General features: G+C 46.8%; 1 protein-coding gene across 34 annotated transcripts in view; it reads left to right on the forward strand.

The window, feature by feature from the left end:
* Nucleotides 1–2,527: 2,527 nt before the first annotated feature.
* The window catches only part of TCF7L2 (transcription factor 7 like 2), a 197,337-nt gene continuing 180,248 nt past the window's right edge, over nt 2,528–19,616 (forward strand). For 4 of the 34 annotated variants that reach the window (XM_059398599.1, XM_059398605.1, XM_059398617.1 and 1 more), the window contains exons 1-4: nt 2,539–3,279; nt 3,551–3,617; nt 3,827–3,951; nt 16,000–16,068. In XM_059398599.1, the coding sequence (XP_059254582.1) occupies nt 3,091–3,279; nt 3,551–3,617; nt 3,827–3,951; nt 16,000–16,068 (450 nt within the window). In that variant the 5' untranslated portion in view covers nt 2,539–3,090. Of the gene's footprint in view, nt 3,280–3,550; nt 3,618–3,826; nt 3,952–15,999; nt 16,069–19,616 lie in introns of all 34 variants that reach the window. The other 30 variants (XM_059398589.1, XM_059398594.1, XM_059398615.1 and 27 more) reach the window with 22 other exon arrangements.

A 19,616-nucleotide genomic window follows, 5' to 3' on the forward strand; every position in this document is an offset into this window, starting at 1 on the left:
AATGTGGCACATGTGCTATCATGGAATAACTTTTAATTGCTTAATTAAATCAGAGATTTAAAGGAGGAAAGATTCAAGAGTTTCCTTTGAATGAGAAATATGAGGGTATGCCAAAGTGGATAAGGTTACTAATCATTAGAAGAAAGCCGTTAGTATTTACATATGCTAAAAATGCAGGCCAGGACATTAAAAACAATAAGTACATGCTTTAAAATTTCCATTCAGTGTATTTATGAGCTTTTCTTATCCAGGTAGTCCTATAGAGGACGTAGAAGACCTCATTATCCAACTTAATTCAGATCAGGGTTAGATTAAAAAAATAAAACTGCACAGGACAAAGAAATTGCCATAAAATTGAGTTACTATGAATGTGTTCCAGTTTAAGTAAATAAGCCCTTAAAACAGGCTTTAGGAAAGTCTCTGCTGTACACAGACGGACTCGGGCACACTAGGTATGCAGGTGACAATTAGCAAGTGTGAAAAGCTATGGTCATTCGCTAAATGTGTAAATCTAAAGGCAACCAAGTGAAAAGACCTACGAAAAGGAAACTGTTAAATCCATTTGTACATGGATTTAACAGTGAAGCATTTCATTCTTCATGTTTTTACTTGGTGTCTTGAAATAATCCCCTTTCTGTCTCCACTCTCCCTCTTAGAAACTGTGCCCGCCTTATTTATTTATGAAGTCTGAAGGTTAGTCCTACCTGCTGAGACTAATTAGCCCTGTGCTTTGTATCCTATGCAATCCTGTCTGATTAAATGTACACATTTGTTTTACTTCTTTTCTGGCTCCTTCTCACTCTACTTCTGATTTTCTGATTAATATTAAAGTTGGGAGTTACAGTGATTCTCCTCCGTAGACCCCCCCACCCCCATTTTATTTTGCCTGCATCTTTACTCTTTAGTGTGCTAATGTGGTTGTGAATTTTTCCCAGTGCAGGGGAATTCACTGGCCTTGTCAATCTTGGTATCATTATTTTTAGTAGACTTCTTTCTGAGACCTTAGCCTATAAAACAGTTTTGCTGAAACCCAAACTCTCTAAATATTACATGGCAAATTTGCTTTCTTTTAGAAACCTTAGGTGCTGATGGGCCAGTTGGAACGGATGTGAGTTTTTTTAGGAATTGGTGGGATAATTTAGTACATCATGGACTGCAGACCAACACTGTTCCTAACAGATAATTTGCTAATTCCTATTGATTTCTTTTTTTCTTTTTTGTTCCCCCCCACCCCTTCATGTTGTAGTTTCCGGTCCACTTCTCATCTGATATTTGCAAGAAAATGAGTGCTCCTGCTCCAACATCCAGGAAGACTATGTTTTGGGAGAGTCAGACCTTTTCCTCTTTAACATAATTCTGTTCCCCATTTTGTAGCAAATCTGCTCCCCAGGCGAGTGCCTAAAAACAACAATACCTGCCTCAAACCCCAGGTTTTCCACCTCCTCCCAGAGCTCTTTCAGCATCAGCAGTGGTTAGCAATTTCCTGCCAGAGCCATCTACATCTAGATTATTTGGCCGGTCTTTTGGGGATTTCATTTCACACCCCCTTGGAGAAATACTCCAGCACCACTGATCCCAGGGGTTGGTGAACTTTCAGTTTTATTTTCCCTGGCGGTGTTAACGCCCAAACTTTTCACCTCCAAAGGCAGAAAGGACTTTGAATCCCAGCTCATTTCTTACCACCTCCAACGTCAGTTACCAAAGGAGAGGGGGAAAAAAAAAAAGGAACAACACTTTACATTGAAAAGAACCACGTATTTTTCCTTAAGGATATTTTTAATGCCCCTGACTAACACTGCAGTATTTGATTGTTTTTTGGACAAAAAGTCATCTTGGTATATTTACTCTAGTGAGACTTAAGATTTAATGAAATGACTCACTATTAATAAACAAAAAAGGGAGGGAAGACCTCGTGGGCTAATAGTTTCTTTCACTGCAGATGACCAGGAACTTTGCCCAGCTCCCCACTTCCCCAAGCTCTCTGAAAGTGGAGGGTTGATCTTTCTTTTTGACCACTTCTGTTAGATCCCCGCCCAAGGGTGGCTGATTTCCCCGCGGGATTAGCCACTAAGCGACACCCCGCCCCCCTGCCCCTTCCCCACAGTACTCTCCTCCTTTTCCCCTTCCTTAAGACTTATTTCTAATATTTCCGAAGTGCACTTTTTCTGGGCCTCTCCCCATCCCCGCCCCCCAAGTGGGCTTTCCTTCCGCCTTCCTCGGCTCGGATTCCTGACTCGGTCGCCACCCCCTTCCCCTCCTCTCCCACTCCGCATTGTCCTTCCGAAGCCGCCCCCCTCCCGGAGCGAGTCCTGTACCCTCGCCCAGACTCGCGGGCTCGCAACCCACTCAGCGCAGGCCTTTCCCCCTGCACACTCCTCCCTCCGACTCTCTCCCCCCTCCTCCCCCGCCCCTCTCCTCCTCCTCCTCCTCTCCCTCCTCCCTCTCCCGGCGCCCGAAAGGATCATTGTTAGCCGCCCCCGCCCCGCCCACCCCGGCTGTTTATTTATGCACACGTCACCGGGCCGGCCCCGCCCCCCGGCATCTCATTAAGCGAGTGTGTTCCTCTCGCCCTGTCAATAATCTCCGCTCCCAGACTACTCCGTTCCTCCGGATTTCGATCCCCCTTTTTCTATCTGTCAATCAGCGCCGCCTTTGAACTGAAAAGCTCTCAGTCTAACTTCAACTCACTCAAATCCGAGCGGCACGAGCTCCTCCTGTATCTTCGGCTTCCCCCCCCTTTGCTCTTTATATCTGACTTCTTGTTGTTGTTGGTGTGTTTTTTTTTTTTACCCCCCTTTTTTATTTATTATTTTTTTGCACATTGATCGGATCCTTGGGAACGAGAGAAAAAAGAAACCCAAACTCACGCGTGCAGAAGATCTCCCCCCCTTTCCCCTCCCCTTCTCCCTCTTTCCCCTCCCCAGGAGAAAAAGACCCCAAAGCAGAAAAAAAAGTTCACCTTGGACTCGTCTTTTTCTTGTAACATTTTTTGGGGGGGGGGGGCAAAACTTTTTGGTTTTTTTTTTTTTTTTTTTGGCTTTTCTTCCTCCTTCATTTTTCTTCCAAAATTGCTGCTGGTGGGTGAAAAAAATGCCGCAGCTGAACGGCGGTGGAGGAGATGACCTAGGCGCCAACGACGAACTGATTTCCTTCAAAGACGAGGGCGAGCAGGAGGAGAAGAGCTCCGAAAACTCCTCGGCAGAGAGGGATTTAGCTGATGTCAAATCGTCTCTAGTCAATGAATCAGAAACAAATCAAAACAGCTCCTCCGATTCCGAGGTAGGAAAAGCCCCTCGGGCTGGTGGGGTCTTGAGTCTATTTCCTGGGCTTGGCAAACGGTGCCGAGAGGGGAGGAATCGGGGCCGGGGGCGCCGCGGGGCCGGGCGGGCGGCGTGTGCGCGCGGTGCCACCATTGCAGAAACTTGTAACCCTGTTTTCTCTCCCCCCCCCCCCCAAAACCCCTCCACCCCGCTGATCCTTTTTCTCCCCCTTCTCCCCCCTCTGCGTGGCGTTTGCCCCTCGCCCTCCCCACCTCCACCCCTCCGGGAAGGCGGAAAGACGGCCTCCGCCTCGCTCCGAAAGTTTCCGAGATAAATCCCGGGAAAGTTTGGAAGAAGGTGAGTACGCCCCGCGCGCCCCGCAACCGCCCGGAGCCGCCCCCCGGGCCCGCCGCCCCGCGCGCCCCGGCCCCGCGCCCCGCTCGGCCCGGCCGCGCGCCGGCCCTGCCGGGGCGCCCGGCTACTTGGGGCACTTTCTAAAAAGTTTCTCCTCGCTCTCTCCCGCTCGGCGCGGCCGCCGCCGTCCCCTCGCCGCCCCGCCATGTTAGCGGCCAAGAGGCAAGATGGAGGGCTCTTTAAGGGGCCACCGTATCCCGGCTACCCCTTCATCATGATCCCCGACCTGACGAGCCCCTACCTCCCCAACGGATCGCTCTCGCCCACCGCCCGAACCGTAAGTGCCTCCTCGCCCGGCCCCCGCCCGCTGCCCGCCCGCCCGCCCGCCCGGCCCCGCATGCGGCCCCTCCCCCCCCCCCCCCCCCCCGCCCCCTCCCTCCCCGCCTCCCCCTCCCCGCCTCCTCCCCTCCCCGCCTCCCCTCCCCCGCTCGCGGCCCAGGCAGCCCGAAACTCTCCAAACTTTTCTGCCTTTTGTGGACTGGATTTGTTTGCACTTCGCCATGTTCTTGCTTTCAGTTTGCTGCCTCGTGATGTTGGGGAGACCTGTCTTTCCAAGCAGGGCTTTGTTGGGTTGTGGGGGGAAAGAGAAGAACTTTTTTTTTTTTTTTTTTTTGCGCTCTGATTCCCCCTCCCCCTGTGGTGGTGTTGTTTGTTTCACCCTGGGAAGACGACTGTGTGGCTCTTTCTTTTCGCTCGCTCTCTCTCCCTCTCTCTTCCTTCCCTCTTCTGTGGCGTCTTGGGTTTTCCCCGGTTAACCCCTTGGCTGCCGCTGCCGGGGCCCGAGTGACTGGGCTGCGTCCGACGCGCGGGGTAGAGAGTGGATTTTCCTGCAGGCGTTGGACTGGAGAAGTAGCGAGCGCGCGGAGCCCGGGGCCCTGGAGAAGCGCCTCGGCTTTCTCTTTCGGCTGGTTATTTATTTAGCTTTCTAGTGGCGATCGCTGGCTCTCAGCCCCCCTCCCCCTTTCCTCTGGAAGGTCACGCTTCCCAGACTGGTCTCACTGCAAACTTGGGGGGCTCTGGGCTGGCTTTTCTTTGGTAACCCCGCAGGGCCGCGAGCGCCCTGGGCGCGGAGGCGGGCTCGGCTGCGCAGCGCGCTGGCTGCGGGCTCTCCCCGGCCGCGCGGAGTCGGGAGGCCCCTGTGACCGGGTTCTTGGTTTGTGTACAGCCGGGATGGCCTCTTCTGAGCGGATTCGATGTATTTCTAGAGAATTTTGGTGCCTTGGGGCTCATAGCCCGGTCTGCGTTCGCCAGCTTCCGAGAAGGCCCTCAGTGGGCCCTGGGTGGGGGGATCAGAGACCAGGGTTTGCCGGCCCAAGGGTGTGTAGAAGGTGAGGGAGGCCAAGGGCGCCCCTCCTTCAAGGGAGTGGGCTGCTTCTCGCCGGCCACCCAACTTTGGGGGGCCCCAGGGCGGCACCGGGGGCCGGCTTCGTGGGTGCTTCCCGCAGCGTGCGTTCCGCGCCCGCCCCTGACATTTGTATTAATAAGACTCATCCCCTTCTCCTGCCGGCCTCTGCCCCCTGCCCTCGCCCTGAACCCCTCCCTCCACCCCCCTCCCCCAATCCCACCTTCTTGTAAAAAGCCTGGATCGCCAATCTGTAGAGACAGCCTTTGGACGTTTGTGCCGGGTTTCCCGGGATTGTCATTTTGCACCTTTTCTGGTTTGGTCCCCTTACTCCTTATTTACACACACTACTTTTGTTTTTTCTTTTTCGGTAACTCGAGATAGCAATTTGAAATAATGTACCCAGTGTTCAGCAGCCGTGGATTCGGTTCTAATGGCCGAGGGCTGGCCGGTTGGGAGGCGATCCGATCTACAAGTGTTTCTAAGCATTAAAATATTAACTATCAGGTTTTACTTGTTTTTTGGGCCCTGGCAAAAAGGGCAAGGGCATGCCAGACCGGTCACTTTTTATGGCTAGGAAAGAGAAATAATTATCCCCCCTCCCTCGCTCCCTGTACCCAGGCTTCTGCATGCCTGGGAAGCTGGTAGAGCGTTTCAGCCCGACCTCCTCCTGCGGGGCCAGCTCCGCCAGGCTGCGGGGGCCGGGCTGTAGGGGAAGCACAGACCGGTTACGTTGTATTTTTCTTGGGAGCTCGTGGGCATCTTAAACCGGGAGCATTCGGCTCAGAATCAGAGAGGGTTTGTGTAGTGACCAACCCGACCAAGCCACATTCCAAAGTAACCCTGAGAATTTCTTACTCTCCTCCCCTCCCCCTTCGATGGATTCCTCTCCGGTATTATTTAAAAATCCACGTAGCCATCCGAAAGGCCATCAGAATATTGAGCTTTGATGGCGGGCTGCTTGGCCTTCTTGACTCTTTTCAGACTCCTGGTCTGACCGCTGGCGATCTTGCCCCACGGCCGCCTAACAACTTGAACAGTTGTGTTGTGCTGTAATTAGGAAACAGGGAAATGGTTAAAGGCAAGTAAATGATTTCCCGGTGCGAAAAGGAAGGCTCCCAACCCTTCGGTCCCCTTTGTGGGCATTATAGGAATAGACCGCTCCAGCTATTTTAATTGTGGACGTAGCGGGTGGCCTTGTGCTCTGACATCAGATGGAGTAGGAGAGGACATTTCTGAACTCAGTAGGCAGTTTTGAGATTTGCATGTCAAACACCAACAGACATCTTTGTGTGTGCTGCCCCTTCCTCCTTCCTGTCGGTTACCTGGGTTAGAGCCTGTGCTCCCAAATTAAAGTTATTTATTTAGGCCAATAAGCAGAGCAGTAGAAATGGGGACGAGAGGCTGTTGCGTGTCACTTCTGACGTCTTCGATCAGAGGGCCAGCTTGCAATTTCAGATTTGATAACCGCTGCCGAGGGCATCTGTAGGCAAGATAGAGGTCTTTTCATGCTCCCCTGAAATTCTTAGTGCTTCATAGAGTGGGTTTTCAGAGGGCAAGGTGTAAAGACCAGCTAGCTGGATGCTTCCTTTTCCCGACCCTCCTTGGTGGTGGTGTTTTTGCTGCGGTTTCTGTTCCTTGTTAGTGTACCTGTAAGCAGCTGCGTCCTTTAAAAAAGCAAACTCTTTGGATCCCCGATTTCTGCTTTTCTGTTTAAGAATGTAAAGAATTAAGGAGTGTCGTTAAATCAGCTATGATGAATAAAACATTATCTCAAGAATAACGCTTTAATTGCCGAAGACGCCATAAAGCTTGATAGTAATAATTTTATTTTAAAACGACAAAGCCTTCTGCATAACATTAATTTAGTCTTTGATACAGTAATAGGAAGGGCTTTTAAAAAGACAGATTCGAATACAAAACTGCATTAAGGAGAGAGGTCTGGTTAAGTAGATGGTAAGTGATAGAAGAGCAAATATTAGAACTGTGGTAACATTTGTATATTAAAGATAAGAGTGTTGTTACCATATTGAAGGTGATAGGAAAAAGTAAGTTTCACGTTTCTTTTTCCCCCTTGCCAAACGAGAAGTAGGAACAGGGTGGTCAGGATTCTAGTGAGGTCTGAGATTTCTTTTTAAGGCTTGATTATCAGAGTTCTCGCATCTTCTTATAGCCCAAAGTTAGTTGGTTTTTTTTTTTTTTTTTTTTTTAACTGAGCTGTTGGCTAACTAGGTTGAACAAATAAATAAGCAGCATCTTGAATTCATTTTTGAACTTGGAATCCAGCATTTAAAAGAAACCAAGAGGGGCCTATTCATTGGGGTTTTATTAAGCGGGGCAAACATCTTCTCTTTCTGGCTTGTGAAAAATGGATGTTTTTTCCTCTCACTCAAACAACATAATCCTTTCTAATACAAAAGATTTAGACCTCGAGAGTGTGAAGGGTTAATGGTGGTCCTTCCCTGGTTGCTCTCTCACCCCCCACCTTCACCCCTGATTGTTTTGACAACACTTTTCAAAGTGTGACATTCCAAGCCCCTACATAACAATGTAATATTACTGTAATTACACAGGTCATTACATTTTAAATAGAGAACAATAAAATGCTTATCGCCCTGAAAAAGAACAGGTGTTCTTGCCCTTCTTTGGTATTTATGCTAATTGTTTTTCATCTCCTTCAGAAATATTTATGGCGAACATGTTTAGATTCCAATCTCAACGCAACAGCATTAATTCTGTGCTAATCTTTATAGGTTGGGGTTTAATGTCTGCAGTACGGATTATGGGCTCAACATGCACCCAATAAGTCATATTTTAATGATTATAAATTTAATACGCCAGCGCTTTGCAGTTTGTTGAAATTAAAGCTTTCTGAACCCCCACCCCCCCACCCAAACAAGCTATTAGGCAGCTGGGGGCCCGAAGTGCCTATTTGGAAGCAGTGTTTTTGGAAACTTTGGACTGCTTAAGGGAAGTAGCTTTTACTGATGCCCCCTATCTGATTGAGAAAAGATTTGGAGGCAGACAATCCCGGTTCTGGCTAGGAGTTTTCCACCTTGATTTTAATTTTACTGATACGGATTTCATTTAGAGTCACTGCTGGAAGCTGGTCAGCTTTCTGTTTCTTAGCAAGCTGTGAAAAAGTTACAGGAAGGTTTCCGGGGGCTGGCGGATCCAGAATGCTTTTCTGTTAGCAGCCCAGGATAACTGCAGTTCTGCGCGCCATTAAAAAAATATTTGCTTTAGAAAACTAGCATTTTAATAGTTGCACCAGAGGCTGTGCTTTCAAAGATTACAGTAGAAGCCTTTGCAGGTTTTGAATGCCTCCTCACATCCCACGAGGTGCCTGTGTGCCTGCAGAAAGTGCCCGGGTGCAACTTCTCTTACACATGCACAGTGGGTAAAGGAGAAGGTAACTAAGAGGATTTTACATTTTGTCAGATGTTTCCCAACAGGGGCCCCCAAATCACATTAAAAATGCACTGTAGAGAAAGGACAGCTGCAAATTTTTGTGTGGACGCGTGTTTCTGGACCATGACTAAAACTCCTAGGACCTTTTCCCCAGCTGTCTGGAAGTTATGTGGAAGTTGGTTTATTGGCAGTTAAGTATGAGACAACCTGGATTTAGCAGAGGCTCTCTCCTGCACAGGAAGTAGATGACATTATATTGGGGGAAGGGAAGAGGCTGCAGGCAAGGAGTGATTTACTCCTTTTTTGTTTTGTTTTGTTTTTTTTTTTTTTTAAACCATGGCGTTGCCAAATAAATAAGCACTTTCCAAGGAAGTAGGTGTAAGCTTTTTAGTCTTGGTATGTGGAATTAGATAGCATCTTTAACCACATTTATAATTGTTCTAAGGTGACACATTTCAGAAGTTTTGAAGGGAGGGGTGAATCAGATTCTTGGAGGCTTTTCTTTTTGAAGGGGTGTGGAGCGTGGGCATCTGAGTTTCTTCTGGAGTGAATATTGGCAACTGTGTAAGTAAATCTTCAACTCTGACTTATAATTGAGCACATTTGTGAAGGAAATGGTTAATTTTACAACCAAAGGCAAACTTGCACCTCGACAGGTCTGCTGAAAGAAATGTGCCCTAGTCCTTTGCTGGCAAGCGCCACCGGGTCATAAATCCACAGGCTTTATTTACCGCCCATAACACTTATGAATGTTAAGATATTTGACGCCACGTTGGCCTTATAATATTCAAGGTCCGCAGACATTGGCAGTAGCTCAAATTTCTCTCACTAATTATAAGCAACGAGATGGGGGTTGGAGTGTTGGTGGGGGGAGCCCATCTCCAAAGCTGCCCTCCCCCCTTCCGTGACCCCCACCTCTACAATCCGAGCTTACTGAGTGAGACAGACACCCTCTCCTTTGGCAGCTGACTTGTACTTTTCCTCTAGGCTATTGTTATACACATTTATAAAGAGCACTTTCAGGGATGGAAATTCAGTGGGGGCTTTGCACAAATGCCTTTTTCAAAAGCAAAGTTGCTCTAGCTGTGTGCATCTTTCCTTGTCTTCTGGCTTCTCCTTTTTCTTTTTTTCCTTTCCTTTTCTTTCTTTCCCTTTCTTTCTTCTTCTTTTTTTCTTTTTGGACCGTGTTGCCTATATTGTGCATATTTCCCAGAATACTTAAAGAAACCCGATACGAGAATCTTCTCTTTAATTTATATGATGTTCCACTGAGCTGGAAGGGCAGAAACACACGTTGCATGGTGCAGTAGTTAAAAAAAAAAAAAAAAGTAGTTAAAAAAAAAAGTTAGGTGGGCGAGGAGAGTTGATTAAAGGAATTTAACGGATGAGGAAAAAAAAAAAGTTCCAGAATTCATTGGGGAGGGCAAGGCCACTCATTTGGGAAAAGTACACTGTTGTTTTGGTGGTGGGGGTGGGGGTGGGGGGCACAGAAAAGTAGCCAGGGAGGCAGCATAAATGCTTGATTAGGAAAGATTGGGAAAAATAGAAGAAGATGGGACAGACATTTGGGCTTTGGGGAATGGCTTGATTGAAATTGGGGACTGGAAGTTTCTTATGAGAGGTGGGAGTACCATGGTGGTGGGAGCGCGGGCTGCTGTTAGAAAACAATTGCTTTGCTCCAGTCCCCACCTAAAGTGCTCTATCCAGGAACAGATATGTTTCCGATCAGTTATTTGTGTGAGGGGCCTGGGGCTGGGGCGTCTGTGGTGGAGACCCCAAAGAGAGAGAGAAGGCCAGTCATCCTGCCGATTTTAATTAATTTATTTTTTTTAAAAAGTGGGCTGTTCCGGTGCGTGTGTTACAAGGGACCACATGGAAAACGGGGAGTGGGATGGCGAGGTGCGCGGCTAAGTGTTGAAGGGGAGCTGACGGCTCTGTCATTGCTGGCCTGGCCAGATCCTTCCCTCCGTCCAACCCAAACTTAAAGACTGAGGCTGAAAGGTTTTATTTTCTAATCAATGGAATGCAGAAACTTACTAGCCCTCAGGGACCGCTATGAATCCCTTAACAGCTCATTACAAAGATGGGGCAGTGGGATCCATGAACGGGTTATCAGCTGTAGTGTTCTTCAGTGTTCCCAGGATAGGTTGTTCTTCCTTAGGCACATCTGATTTCGGGCTGGTCATTCAGTCTATTATGTTTTATCTTTCTTGTTGTTGTTGTTGTGAAGTAGCCCCAAACAGTTCTGTTTATAGGGGTGGGCAGGGCTTAGGGCTGGTATTAGTGGGGATCAGCTCTGAAGGAGTTAAAATTGCTTGCTAAAGTTTGGCATCATGAAAATAAATTTGAGGCCTGGTAGGCATTAGCAGGGCACAGCACATTTACAGAGCTTAATTAGTACGAACTGTAATTGTTCATGGTCTGCCAGAAGAAGTAATGTTCAGGAAAAGTGGAGTCCCTTCTCATGCAGCCTTCAGTTTGAAACCGATAAATCACTTGCATATTTGTGTAGTGATTCAAATGGAGCTAGGACCTCTCCCATCCCAACATGTGGTAAATTGTAAAGTCAATGAATTGCAGATGTAGGCTACGGTGAGATTCTCCCAGAAAATGCAGAATGAATGGGAAAGAATGATGCTATAAATATTTACTGAGAAGATAACTAGGGCCCTGCGTGCTGGGCCAATTACGGTGTACTAAATATATTAGCAAAATGCTTAAAAAATTGGGAGGATTTGTGTGGGTCTTCGGGTGGGTTGGTTTGTTTTGGAAAGTAAAATAAAAGGCGTGATGTTACTGTCTTGTCAGTTTTATTAAGCCCGAGTCACAATGGCAAACCCAGGGAAGGACACATGAAACCCACATTAATGCAAATTAATTCGTTATGAGTTGCAGAGCTGTGACTGCTAAGTGGAGTAATGATAGGGCATCATTTTAAGAGTGTTAATGTAGCAACTTCTAATGAAAAATGCTGTGTTAGGAACATGTCTCAGCACCTTAGCCCACGTGTTTTTATATGCTAGAAATGCATTTCATACAAGAGCAGGAAGCTTGATTCACGTCATACCCTCCCCTCCCCCTGTTTAAGAACTTTAATTATGTTTTGATGTTTAAAGAAAATCTTCTGGTTTTTCTTCAAAAATCAGCCCAGAAATGCCTATCACCAGAACCAAGTTCAACTTTTCTTTCTTTCTTTTTTTTTTTTTTGCATCAGATTGCAACACCGAGCAGAAAAACAATGGATGTAACCACCCCCCCACCTCTGCCCCCCCATAGACCTACATCTATAACTTTCTTGAAGTCATTTTTTTCCCTCTTTTTCTTTCGTGGAGGATTTTGGTCTCAGGCAATGTTGCAAGTCTTCTCTCCGCACATGCGAGTAGGTGGATGTGTGTGGAAGCTGTGAAAGTTAATGACCGTTCTCTGACTCATACCTGATGGTTTCAGGTTGAGGAAAAGAAAAGAAAAATTAATGAGGGTAAATAGACCTTGGATGGAACATCGAGACAGTAGGAGAGATTGTTCCTGTGTCTAAAGGCATGCGTTTTGTTGCAGCAGAATTTCTGAAGGAGAATGCCAGGAAGTGAAAAGGGGATGCCTTTGTTAAGTTGTTGTTTTAGGATGGTACAAACGTTCAGTGTTGAGATCTGGGGAGGAATGTTTAAGCCGGTATGCCTACCAGTCAGTGCTGGTTTTGCTTTCCTTGCAGAAGTTAGAGGCCCCCTTGGCACTTTTTGGAAGGGCAGTCAGTAATCCAGAGTCCTGGTCTGAAGTTTATTTCCCATTAAATGGAAGAGGTTTGTCGCATAGGACAAGGGGTGCTGTCTGGGTCCTGAACAATGACCGATGACCTAAGAAAGACTCTTGGATGTATGAACAGCAGCAAACATATGCTGTCTTTTAGGGTAATGATGTGGGAATCAAACATCGGGCGGCTCCTGGTGGGAGCTACAGGGTAAAAGTGGACCCCAAATCCCCCAGGCCAAAACCTTTTAAAAGGGGAATGAATCTGGATTTTTTTTTCTTGAAATAAGAAAGAAGGCCAGGTGATTCATAAAACTGAAAATAAAGCATAGGCTCCACCTCTTCCCAATTTAGTGGAATGAATAGGTCTAAAAAATTAGTCTTTATCGCACTGGAAGTTCACTTAGTGTTGGAAAAACCAGCACAGCATTTAAATTACTTTCTATTTAGTCCCCTTTGTGGCGGAGACCTCTGTGGTTGTGAAAGTAGTTTTCCTTTTTCTCTCGTCTCTGGATATCTCTGATGTCTTGTATCTGAAACATCAAATTAAGAGCCAGTAGTAGTGATTAGAAATAAAACAGGAGACATCAAGATATGGTAATAATATGGGAAGGAGTTAATTGTCAATTGTTGGTTTTTTAATTGCTGGGCAATTGTGCAAACCTGCGCCAAGCATCACCCCATCTTCGTGGTTCTTCCTCTGGACAAGTGAAGGCCAGATCATCTGGGGGTGTTCGGGTAGGTGGGTGGGCTTGGCCATTGTAGACAAGCACACAGGAAGGGAAGGTTTATTTTGTTGGAAGTTTCACGGGAAGGAATTAACTGGAAAGGGCCCTGGAATTCTCACTTGGTGGCACCCCAGGGAGGCGCCATGACGGGAACATGGTGCATGTCCATGGTGTAACAGCTACGCTTGCTGGCGGAGGAAGTGACGGAAGGAAGTGACGCGGGCTGCTGCAGGTGACCAGGGGCAGGGTGGCCCCAGGGGTGGGAGCCTGTGGCAGCCTGCTTCTAGAACTCAGGTGAGCCTTGTGCTGGATCTCTCCACCTCCCTCCCCTCATCTTCTGGGGAAAACAAAACAAAACAAAACAAAAAACAAACAAAAAACTGTGCCATCTCTTGTCCTTGCCTTCCTTAGAGGTTTTTTTACAGAGAGAGAAATAAATTCCGTGTGCCAAGTTTTTCTGGGTCCTTGTATTTTGTCTTTGTCTTAAAAAGCTAAACTATAACGAACAAGGCATCTTTGTTTTTTACGGAGAAGCATAAAGCCTTAGAAAGTCTGTGCTTAAGAAACTAGTCTTTGGGAAAAGAGGGCATGGAAACCCAAAGGAGAAACAAGAAAATTATTCTAAGTCTTTGTCACTGTAGCTCGGGGAGGTTTAGCTCCAGGTGGGTCCCAAGACAGTGATTACTGGCTAGGAGCGAAGATCTGATTGGAGGTTGTGCTGTGTGTATTTCTGAGCTGGTCCAGGTGGTTCTGTGTGGCTAGACACCTGAGCAGGGAAGTCACATTACTTGGGGGTGTTAGGATGGTGTGTGTGTGTGTGTGTGTGTGTGTGTGTGTGTGTGTGCGCTTGTTAAATTAACTTGGTCCAGCTAGATTCCTAAGGACCTCGCAGCTGCATTTTTACTCTTTTAATTGCAGCATTCTCTCTGGGATTGTGTTGTCCGGGTGGTGATTGGACGCAAGGATTAAGAATGGAACCGGACAAGTGAGAATTGAATTTGGATTAGCCACAGTTTCATTAATTTATTCATAAGACTGTGATTATATGAAATTTTGTTTCCACGACATATCCTGAGTTATCAGGTGTCCATTCAATTTTAATTGACAATCTGAGATTCCTGTGGTTACCCTGAGTACAGATTGCCTAGGGGCTCTGCAGGGTTTGTGGGAAGAAAAGCTTGGACAAGTTTCCATTAAGCTCTGAATCAGGCAGTTGGAAAAGAGGAGAATAAAACCCTGCTGAAAAGGGGGACACGTTGTTACTGTTGCCTCTTGACTTAGAAGGAGGACCCCACCCCTCCTCCCCAAGAGCCGCTCTCCAGCCAAGAATTCCAAACTCGCAGAGGAACCTGTCCCTAGCACAAAAGTTGTTTTAAGATGATGGGGAATTGTCACACAAATTAGTGCAATCACTGTTTCCTGACTGACAGTTTTCACAGAAAGGGCAGGGGGGCAAAGCGTGCAATTTCATCTTTTCCTGCAATTCACTTCGGTGAACTGTTTCTGAGTGTGTTGGGGGCAGGCTGGAGGGGGCACTATCTCCACTTGCTCTGGGTGCATCTTGTGTTGTTTTGGGGAGTGCGGTTCAATCACTGCGCTTTGACAGGTAAGAGAAAAAAAATATTTTTTGGCCTCATCTGTATCGTGCCCCCTTTCAACCTTGATTAATATGTTTTGGGGGCAGACAGACTCATATGTAGACAGTGATCTCCGAGCCCACTGTATGCCAAAGTGGGGACTTAGAGCCTTTCCCACGAGCAATAAAAATGTAGACTTTTAAAATTTGATCACTTCTGTGTTGTGTTTATTTTGAGTTGGTTCAAAAGTTCTGTGAATTTCTTTGTTTTTTATTTTTTTCTTTCATTTTTTTTTTTTTCTTCCCCAAAACCTGTGTGGACTGAATGATTTTTCATGTAAGGACCAATATAGAAAATGATGGGATCTGAAGCCCCCTTGCAAGCTAGATTACACTTTGTCATGATAAGAGAGAAGTGTTCTGGCAGAGAAGTGTTCTGGATCGGAGCAGGAATAGCAGTAGGAGTAGCAGTGGTTTGGAATCTCACGGATGCCCATTGCCATGAGAGGAATGGGCAGCTATTTCCCAGGGCCATCTGATTCCTCCTCATTTTTTCCTAAATTGCAGATTGAAATGCATTTTCAGATTGAGATCCTTTAGTGATTGTTGTATTGTTTTTAAGATAAACCAGCAGATGGTGTTTGTTTTGCCTATCTGTAGGATCCCAGGGTCAATGAGTATTTTTTGGGGAAAGGAGAACTTGGTGGGGAAGCTCAGCTTTCTCTCCTGTTTGGGGACGGCTCACGTCTTTGAGGAAGAGTCCGTAGGATTGCAGGGCAAAAGGCCCAGGAGGGACATCACCTCGTTGTGCAGAGTCTGAGGGAGCCAGGGACCAGCATTCACCCAGGGTCCACTGATTGGGTGGTCCTTAGAACACTCGGTGGCTCTTTGGCCCTGGCTGGCTCCCTCCTTGGGGAAGTGTGGATTCCTAGAGTGCAGGCTAGAGAGGTGTTCTGGGGCTGATAGCTTAGTCATTGCAAGAGAATGTATTAAGGCTTCTGGTGACCCCTGAATTCTGCCTGCCACATTCGTTTCCCCCAAAATAGAATTGTGTTTATAGGAGCAAGTGTCCCGTGGTTAGAATGGTGGGGAGCTTGTACCTGTTGTAGTCTCGTGGCTGCTCACAATCCTTTCTCACAACCTTTCCTCTTGCCTACGTGTCGCAATTCTGATGACTTTTGCAGCACACAGTTAATTTTTCTGCAGCATCCTGCGCAGCACACTGGCGTCCTTTATGTTTTAATGGGCATCCGTCTTTCCTTTTCATGTCATTGATTCTCACTCCTGGCCCCCTCCCTCTCCCTTTTGCTTATTGAATAGGAGCTTTTTTTTTTTTTTAAACTTTACCTTAGATTATTGTGATCATCTTATCCATAGCAACAAATAAAAATACTCAGGTCTTGATTGAATGCCAAGGCTGCAGTTCAATCTAGGAAGGTTTGTCTGCTATTCATAAACTGCTTAAGATGTTTTCTTGTAGTTTGTGACATAAGCAGAACGCTTTGATTTGGTTTCTTTCTACAGCTCCATTTTCAGTCCGGGAGCACACATTACTCTGCGTACAAAACGATTGAACACCAGATTGCAATTCAGGTAGGAAATGCAAGAGATCCTGAAGCTTGAATTGTCAATATGTAGGTCTCTTGTGTCTTTTATTCTCTGCCCCTTCCCCCAATCTAGTTGATGATGATGATGGTGGTGGTGATGGGGATGATGGTGGTTGGTGATGGGGATGATGACGATGGTGGTGATGATGATGGTGGTGATGGGGATGATGGTGATGATAGTGATGATGATGATGGTGGTGATGGTGGTGATGGGGATGATGATGGTGCTGATGGGGATGACGGTGATGATGGTGGTGATGGGGATATGGTGATGATGATGATGGTGGTGATGATGATGATGATGGTGGTGATGGGGATGATGGTGATGATGGTGGGGATGATGGTGATGGGGATGATGGTGGTGATATTGGTAGTGATGACAATGGTGGTGATGATGGTGGGGATGATGGTGATGATGGGGATGGTGGCGATGGGAACAATGATGATGATGGTGGTGATGACAATGTTGGTGATGATGATGGTGGTGATGGTGATGATGGTGCTGGTGGTGGTTGATTCAGTGGGGGAGGTGGGAAGCAAAGAATCGAGCAGAAATGCTACCAAAGTGATTTAAAGATTATGGAAAGAAAGAGGAGCCTGTGGTGGTTTTTGTTAGGTTTCTTGGTCAGGAGTAATGGGCACACACACCCCAGCTTGGCTCTTGTTTTTGGCTTAGGGAAGAATCTTCAATTGGGTGTGAGATGAGGTGGCCAACTGTGAACTGGAAGAATTGGGCAAGGGAGGGGGTGGAGAGGGAGAGGAGGTTGTGACAGCCAGAGAGTTGTTTCCGGTGGACCCAAATCGTGTTAAGTGGTGCTAAGAATATCGCTTTTGACCTGATCGTTCTGAAATGTTGATTTCTCTTGGACCTGTTGATATATGTCATTAAAAGTGCTGGAAGGGAGAGGTGACAGATCCCAGCTTCTGATGAGTGTCCTGTTTCCTGCTCACGTAGTACTTCCATTCTCTTAAATCCAAAGGCTAAACAAATCACGGACTAATATAGACTCGGAGCTGAACTGGTGCCAACAGAATGCAGTAGTGGAGGGAGAGCAGACTAATATAATTTTTGTCCGTCTGCTTTGCCTGGCTTTGCCAGGATGGATGTTACACATGGTGTAACTCATGGTTCTGAAACTCCTTGCATGTTCTGGTTTAACCCTTTGAAGAGAGGCTTTTGAAACCTGTTGCTGTGATGTTGGATTCTGGCTCCAGGTCTTCTCTTCTTGGAAGTTGATGTCAGTTGGTTGAATAATTTCTGTTGTTCCATTGCACTTTATCTTGTAGTCATCCCTGGCAGATTGTGTGTGTGTGTGTGTGTGTGTGTATGTATGTGCGGTCTCACCAAACTAGAGCACATCGCGTCTTGGTAGCTCTGCTGTTTCAAATCTTCATCTTCCTGGAAAAGACATAGCCACGTGCCCCAGCTAAACTGTGAATTCTTCCCCTAGTGCACAGTATGGCCTTGCAGACATTTTTTGTTCGGAGGATTCCCCAATATTTTTGTACTTACTTCAAGGCAACAGGAACTTATTTTTAAAATATTTTATGTACGTCTGCAGCATGCTGCCAATCTCTCTGTGTCTTTGAGGGGGAAAACGCGATCTTGATTTTTACCCCTTCACCCCAAATGTTTTCAAGCCTGATGTCTTGAACTCGCTGTGCAGTTGTTCCTGCCGGCGCATTTCCTCGTGGACCCTTCTTCCTTTTGATTAGTTGCGTAGTGAGCCTTGCTTCCAGAAACTGGTTAGATGGGGAGCAAGCCCAAACCCCAAGTCTTGATGGGTGGAGGGAAGCACAGACAAGTGTCCTGAGGCCTGCTACATCCAGTGGAGTGCTGGAAAATCATGTTGCCCGGGGTGTGGGAATTGTTGAGGTTGAATAGCATAGTGATCCCTATCTTGGTGTGGAAATGCTGGCTGGGGCCATGTCACTGGGAGACCGGCGGAGACCAGAGCAGCTGTTGTGTCTTTACACCCGCTGCTGAAGCGTCCCTTGTTAGACCGAGCAGGTCGGCTTTCTCCAAACCCCCTGGCACAGTGCAGGCCATATGAAGCTCTTTCTCAGGAGGAAGATGGGGTAAATTACAGACCTCATTGTTTGGAGGACTGAAACCATTACTATCTCTCCATGAACAGGTAGTATTGTTCTCTCCTGGTTCTGTTTGCAAAGGCTTGATGCCCATGGGGGCAAACAGAGAGACATTTTATTAGAGACCCAGCACTGGCATGCTCTCAGAGTTCATTCTCCCCCAATCTCTGCTGGACCGGGAGGAGGCCAAGCCAAGTGGCATCTAGCTGTAATTGTAGTTTGATCATCAAAGGATAAGTGGCAGAAACCAGAAGAAGCAAAGGGAGAAAAGGGGAAATCTCGGACGCAGAATTATTCCCCATGTGTGTGGCAGCCTGAGTGCAGTGTGGGGCATAGAGATGAGGACGGTACTGCTTTGGGCTAGAACAGAGCTGATGGTTTCCCTTGGCGTCCTCCAGCATAAGGCTTACATGCAGTGTGATTGTTGGAGCAGAATTTTCTTTCCCTGGAAACTTAAAACTGCTTCACCTTAATAAATACTGTATCTCAATATGAGCTGAGCTTGTTGCCCTCCTAAGCCTCATCCTAAAATAAACACGGGTAGTGTGACACCTTGCATCACATGGGACCCATACCCCTTTCCTTTCCCATCCCCTGCGGTCTCAGGCCTTGGCCAAGGTCACCGTTTATATGAATGACCTCCGAGTGAGTCTTCGGCCACGTCCTGTTCTTGGGAGAAGTTTGGGCACAGTATCCATTGCCGTTTGGAGATCTCCCCCACTTTTGACCATTTCCGAACAACTCTCAGCTTTGAAAAGACAAGAGCAACACAAATGGCCCTACTCTCCCGAAGCAGTTAGCACACATCGAACTGGAATGGCCATTAACAGACCTTAAAAGAAAAAAAAAAAAAGACATAGTTATTTGGTTCCACTGACTTTTAAAAGTTGGACTGAAGTATGATGTAAGCATAGTACAGTACACAGGTCTTTAATGGAGAGATGGATGGACTTTTACACCGTGAGCGTGCATGAACCATCTCCCTGACCAATATATCTTGTGGAGTTGGAACAGTTTTTCTGTAAAGGGCCAGTTAGTAAATATTTGAGGCTTTGCAGGCCGTATCGTCTCTATGGCAGTGACTCAATTCTGCCATTGTGGTGTAGAAGCAACTGAAAATAATACCTAAAGGAATAGATGTGGCCTTGTCCCAATAAAACTTTATTTATAAAATCAGACGATGGCTGGATTTGGCCCACAGGCTGTAGTCTGCTGGCCCCAGAGAGAATATTTCCAACTTCCCAGAAGTCTCGCTTGTTTCCCTCCTGTCCCAGTCGTCTGCCTACCCCCTCTTCCATGCTGCCCTCTTACCCCCACACCACTCCGAAATCTCACCACGGAACAGTTTTATCTATTGCCATGTGTTCGTTGTACCTGTTTTTTAGTTTCATTGAAATGGGATTGTACAGAATGGATTGTCTCATGTCTGGCCCCACTCAGCAT

Source organism: Mustela nigripes, chromosome 4 (genome assembly GCF_022355385.1).
Source record: "Mustela nigripes isolate SB6536 chromosome 4, MUSNIG.SB6536, whole genome shotgun sequence".
Classification (NCBI taxonomy): domain Eukaryota; kingdom Metazoa; phylum Chordata; class Mammalia; order Carnivora; family Mustelidae; genus Mustela; species Mustela nigripes.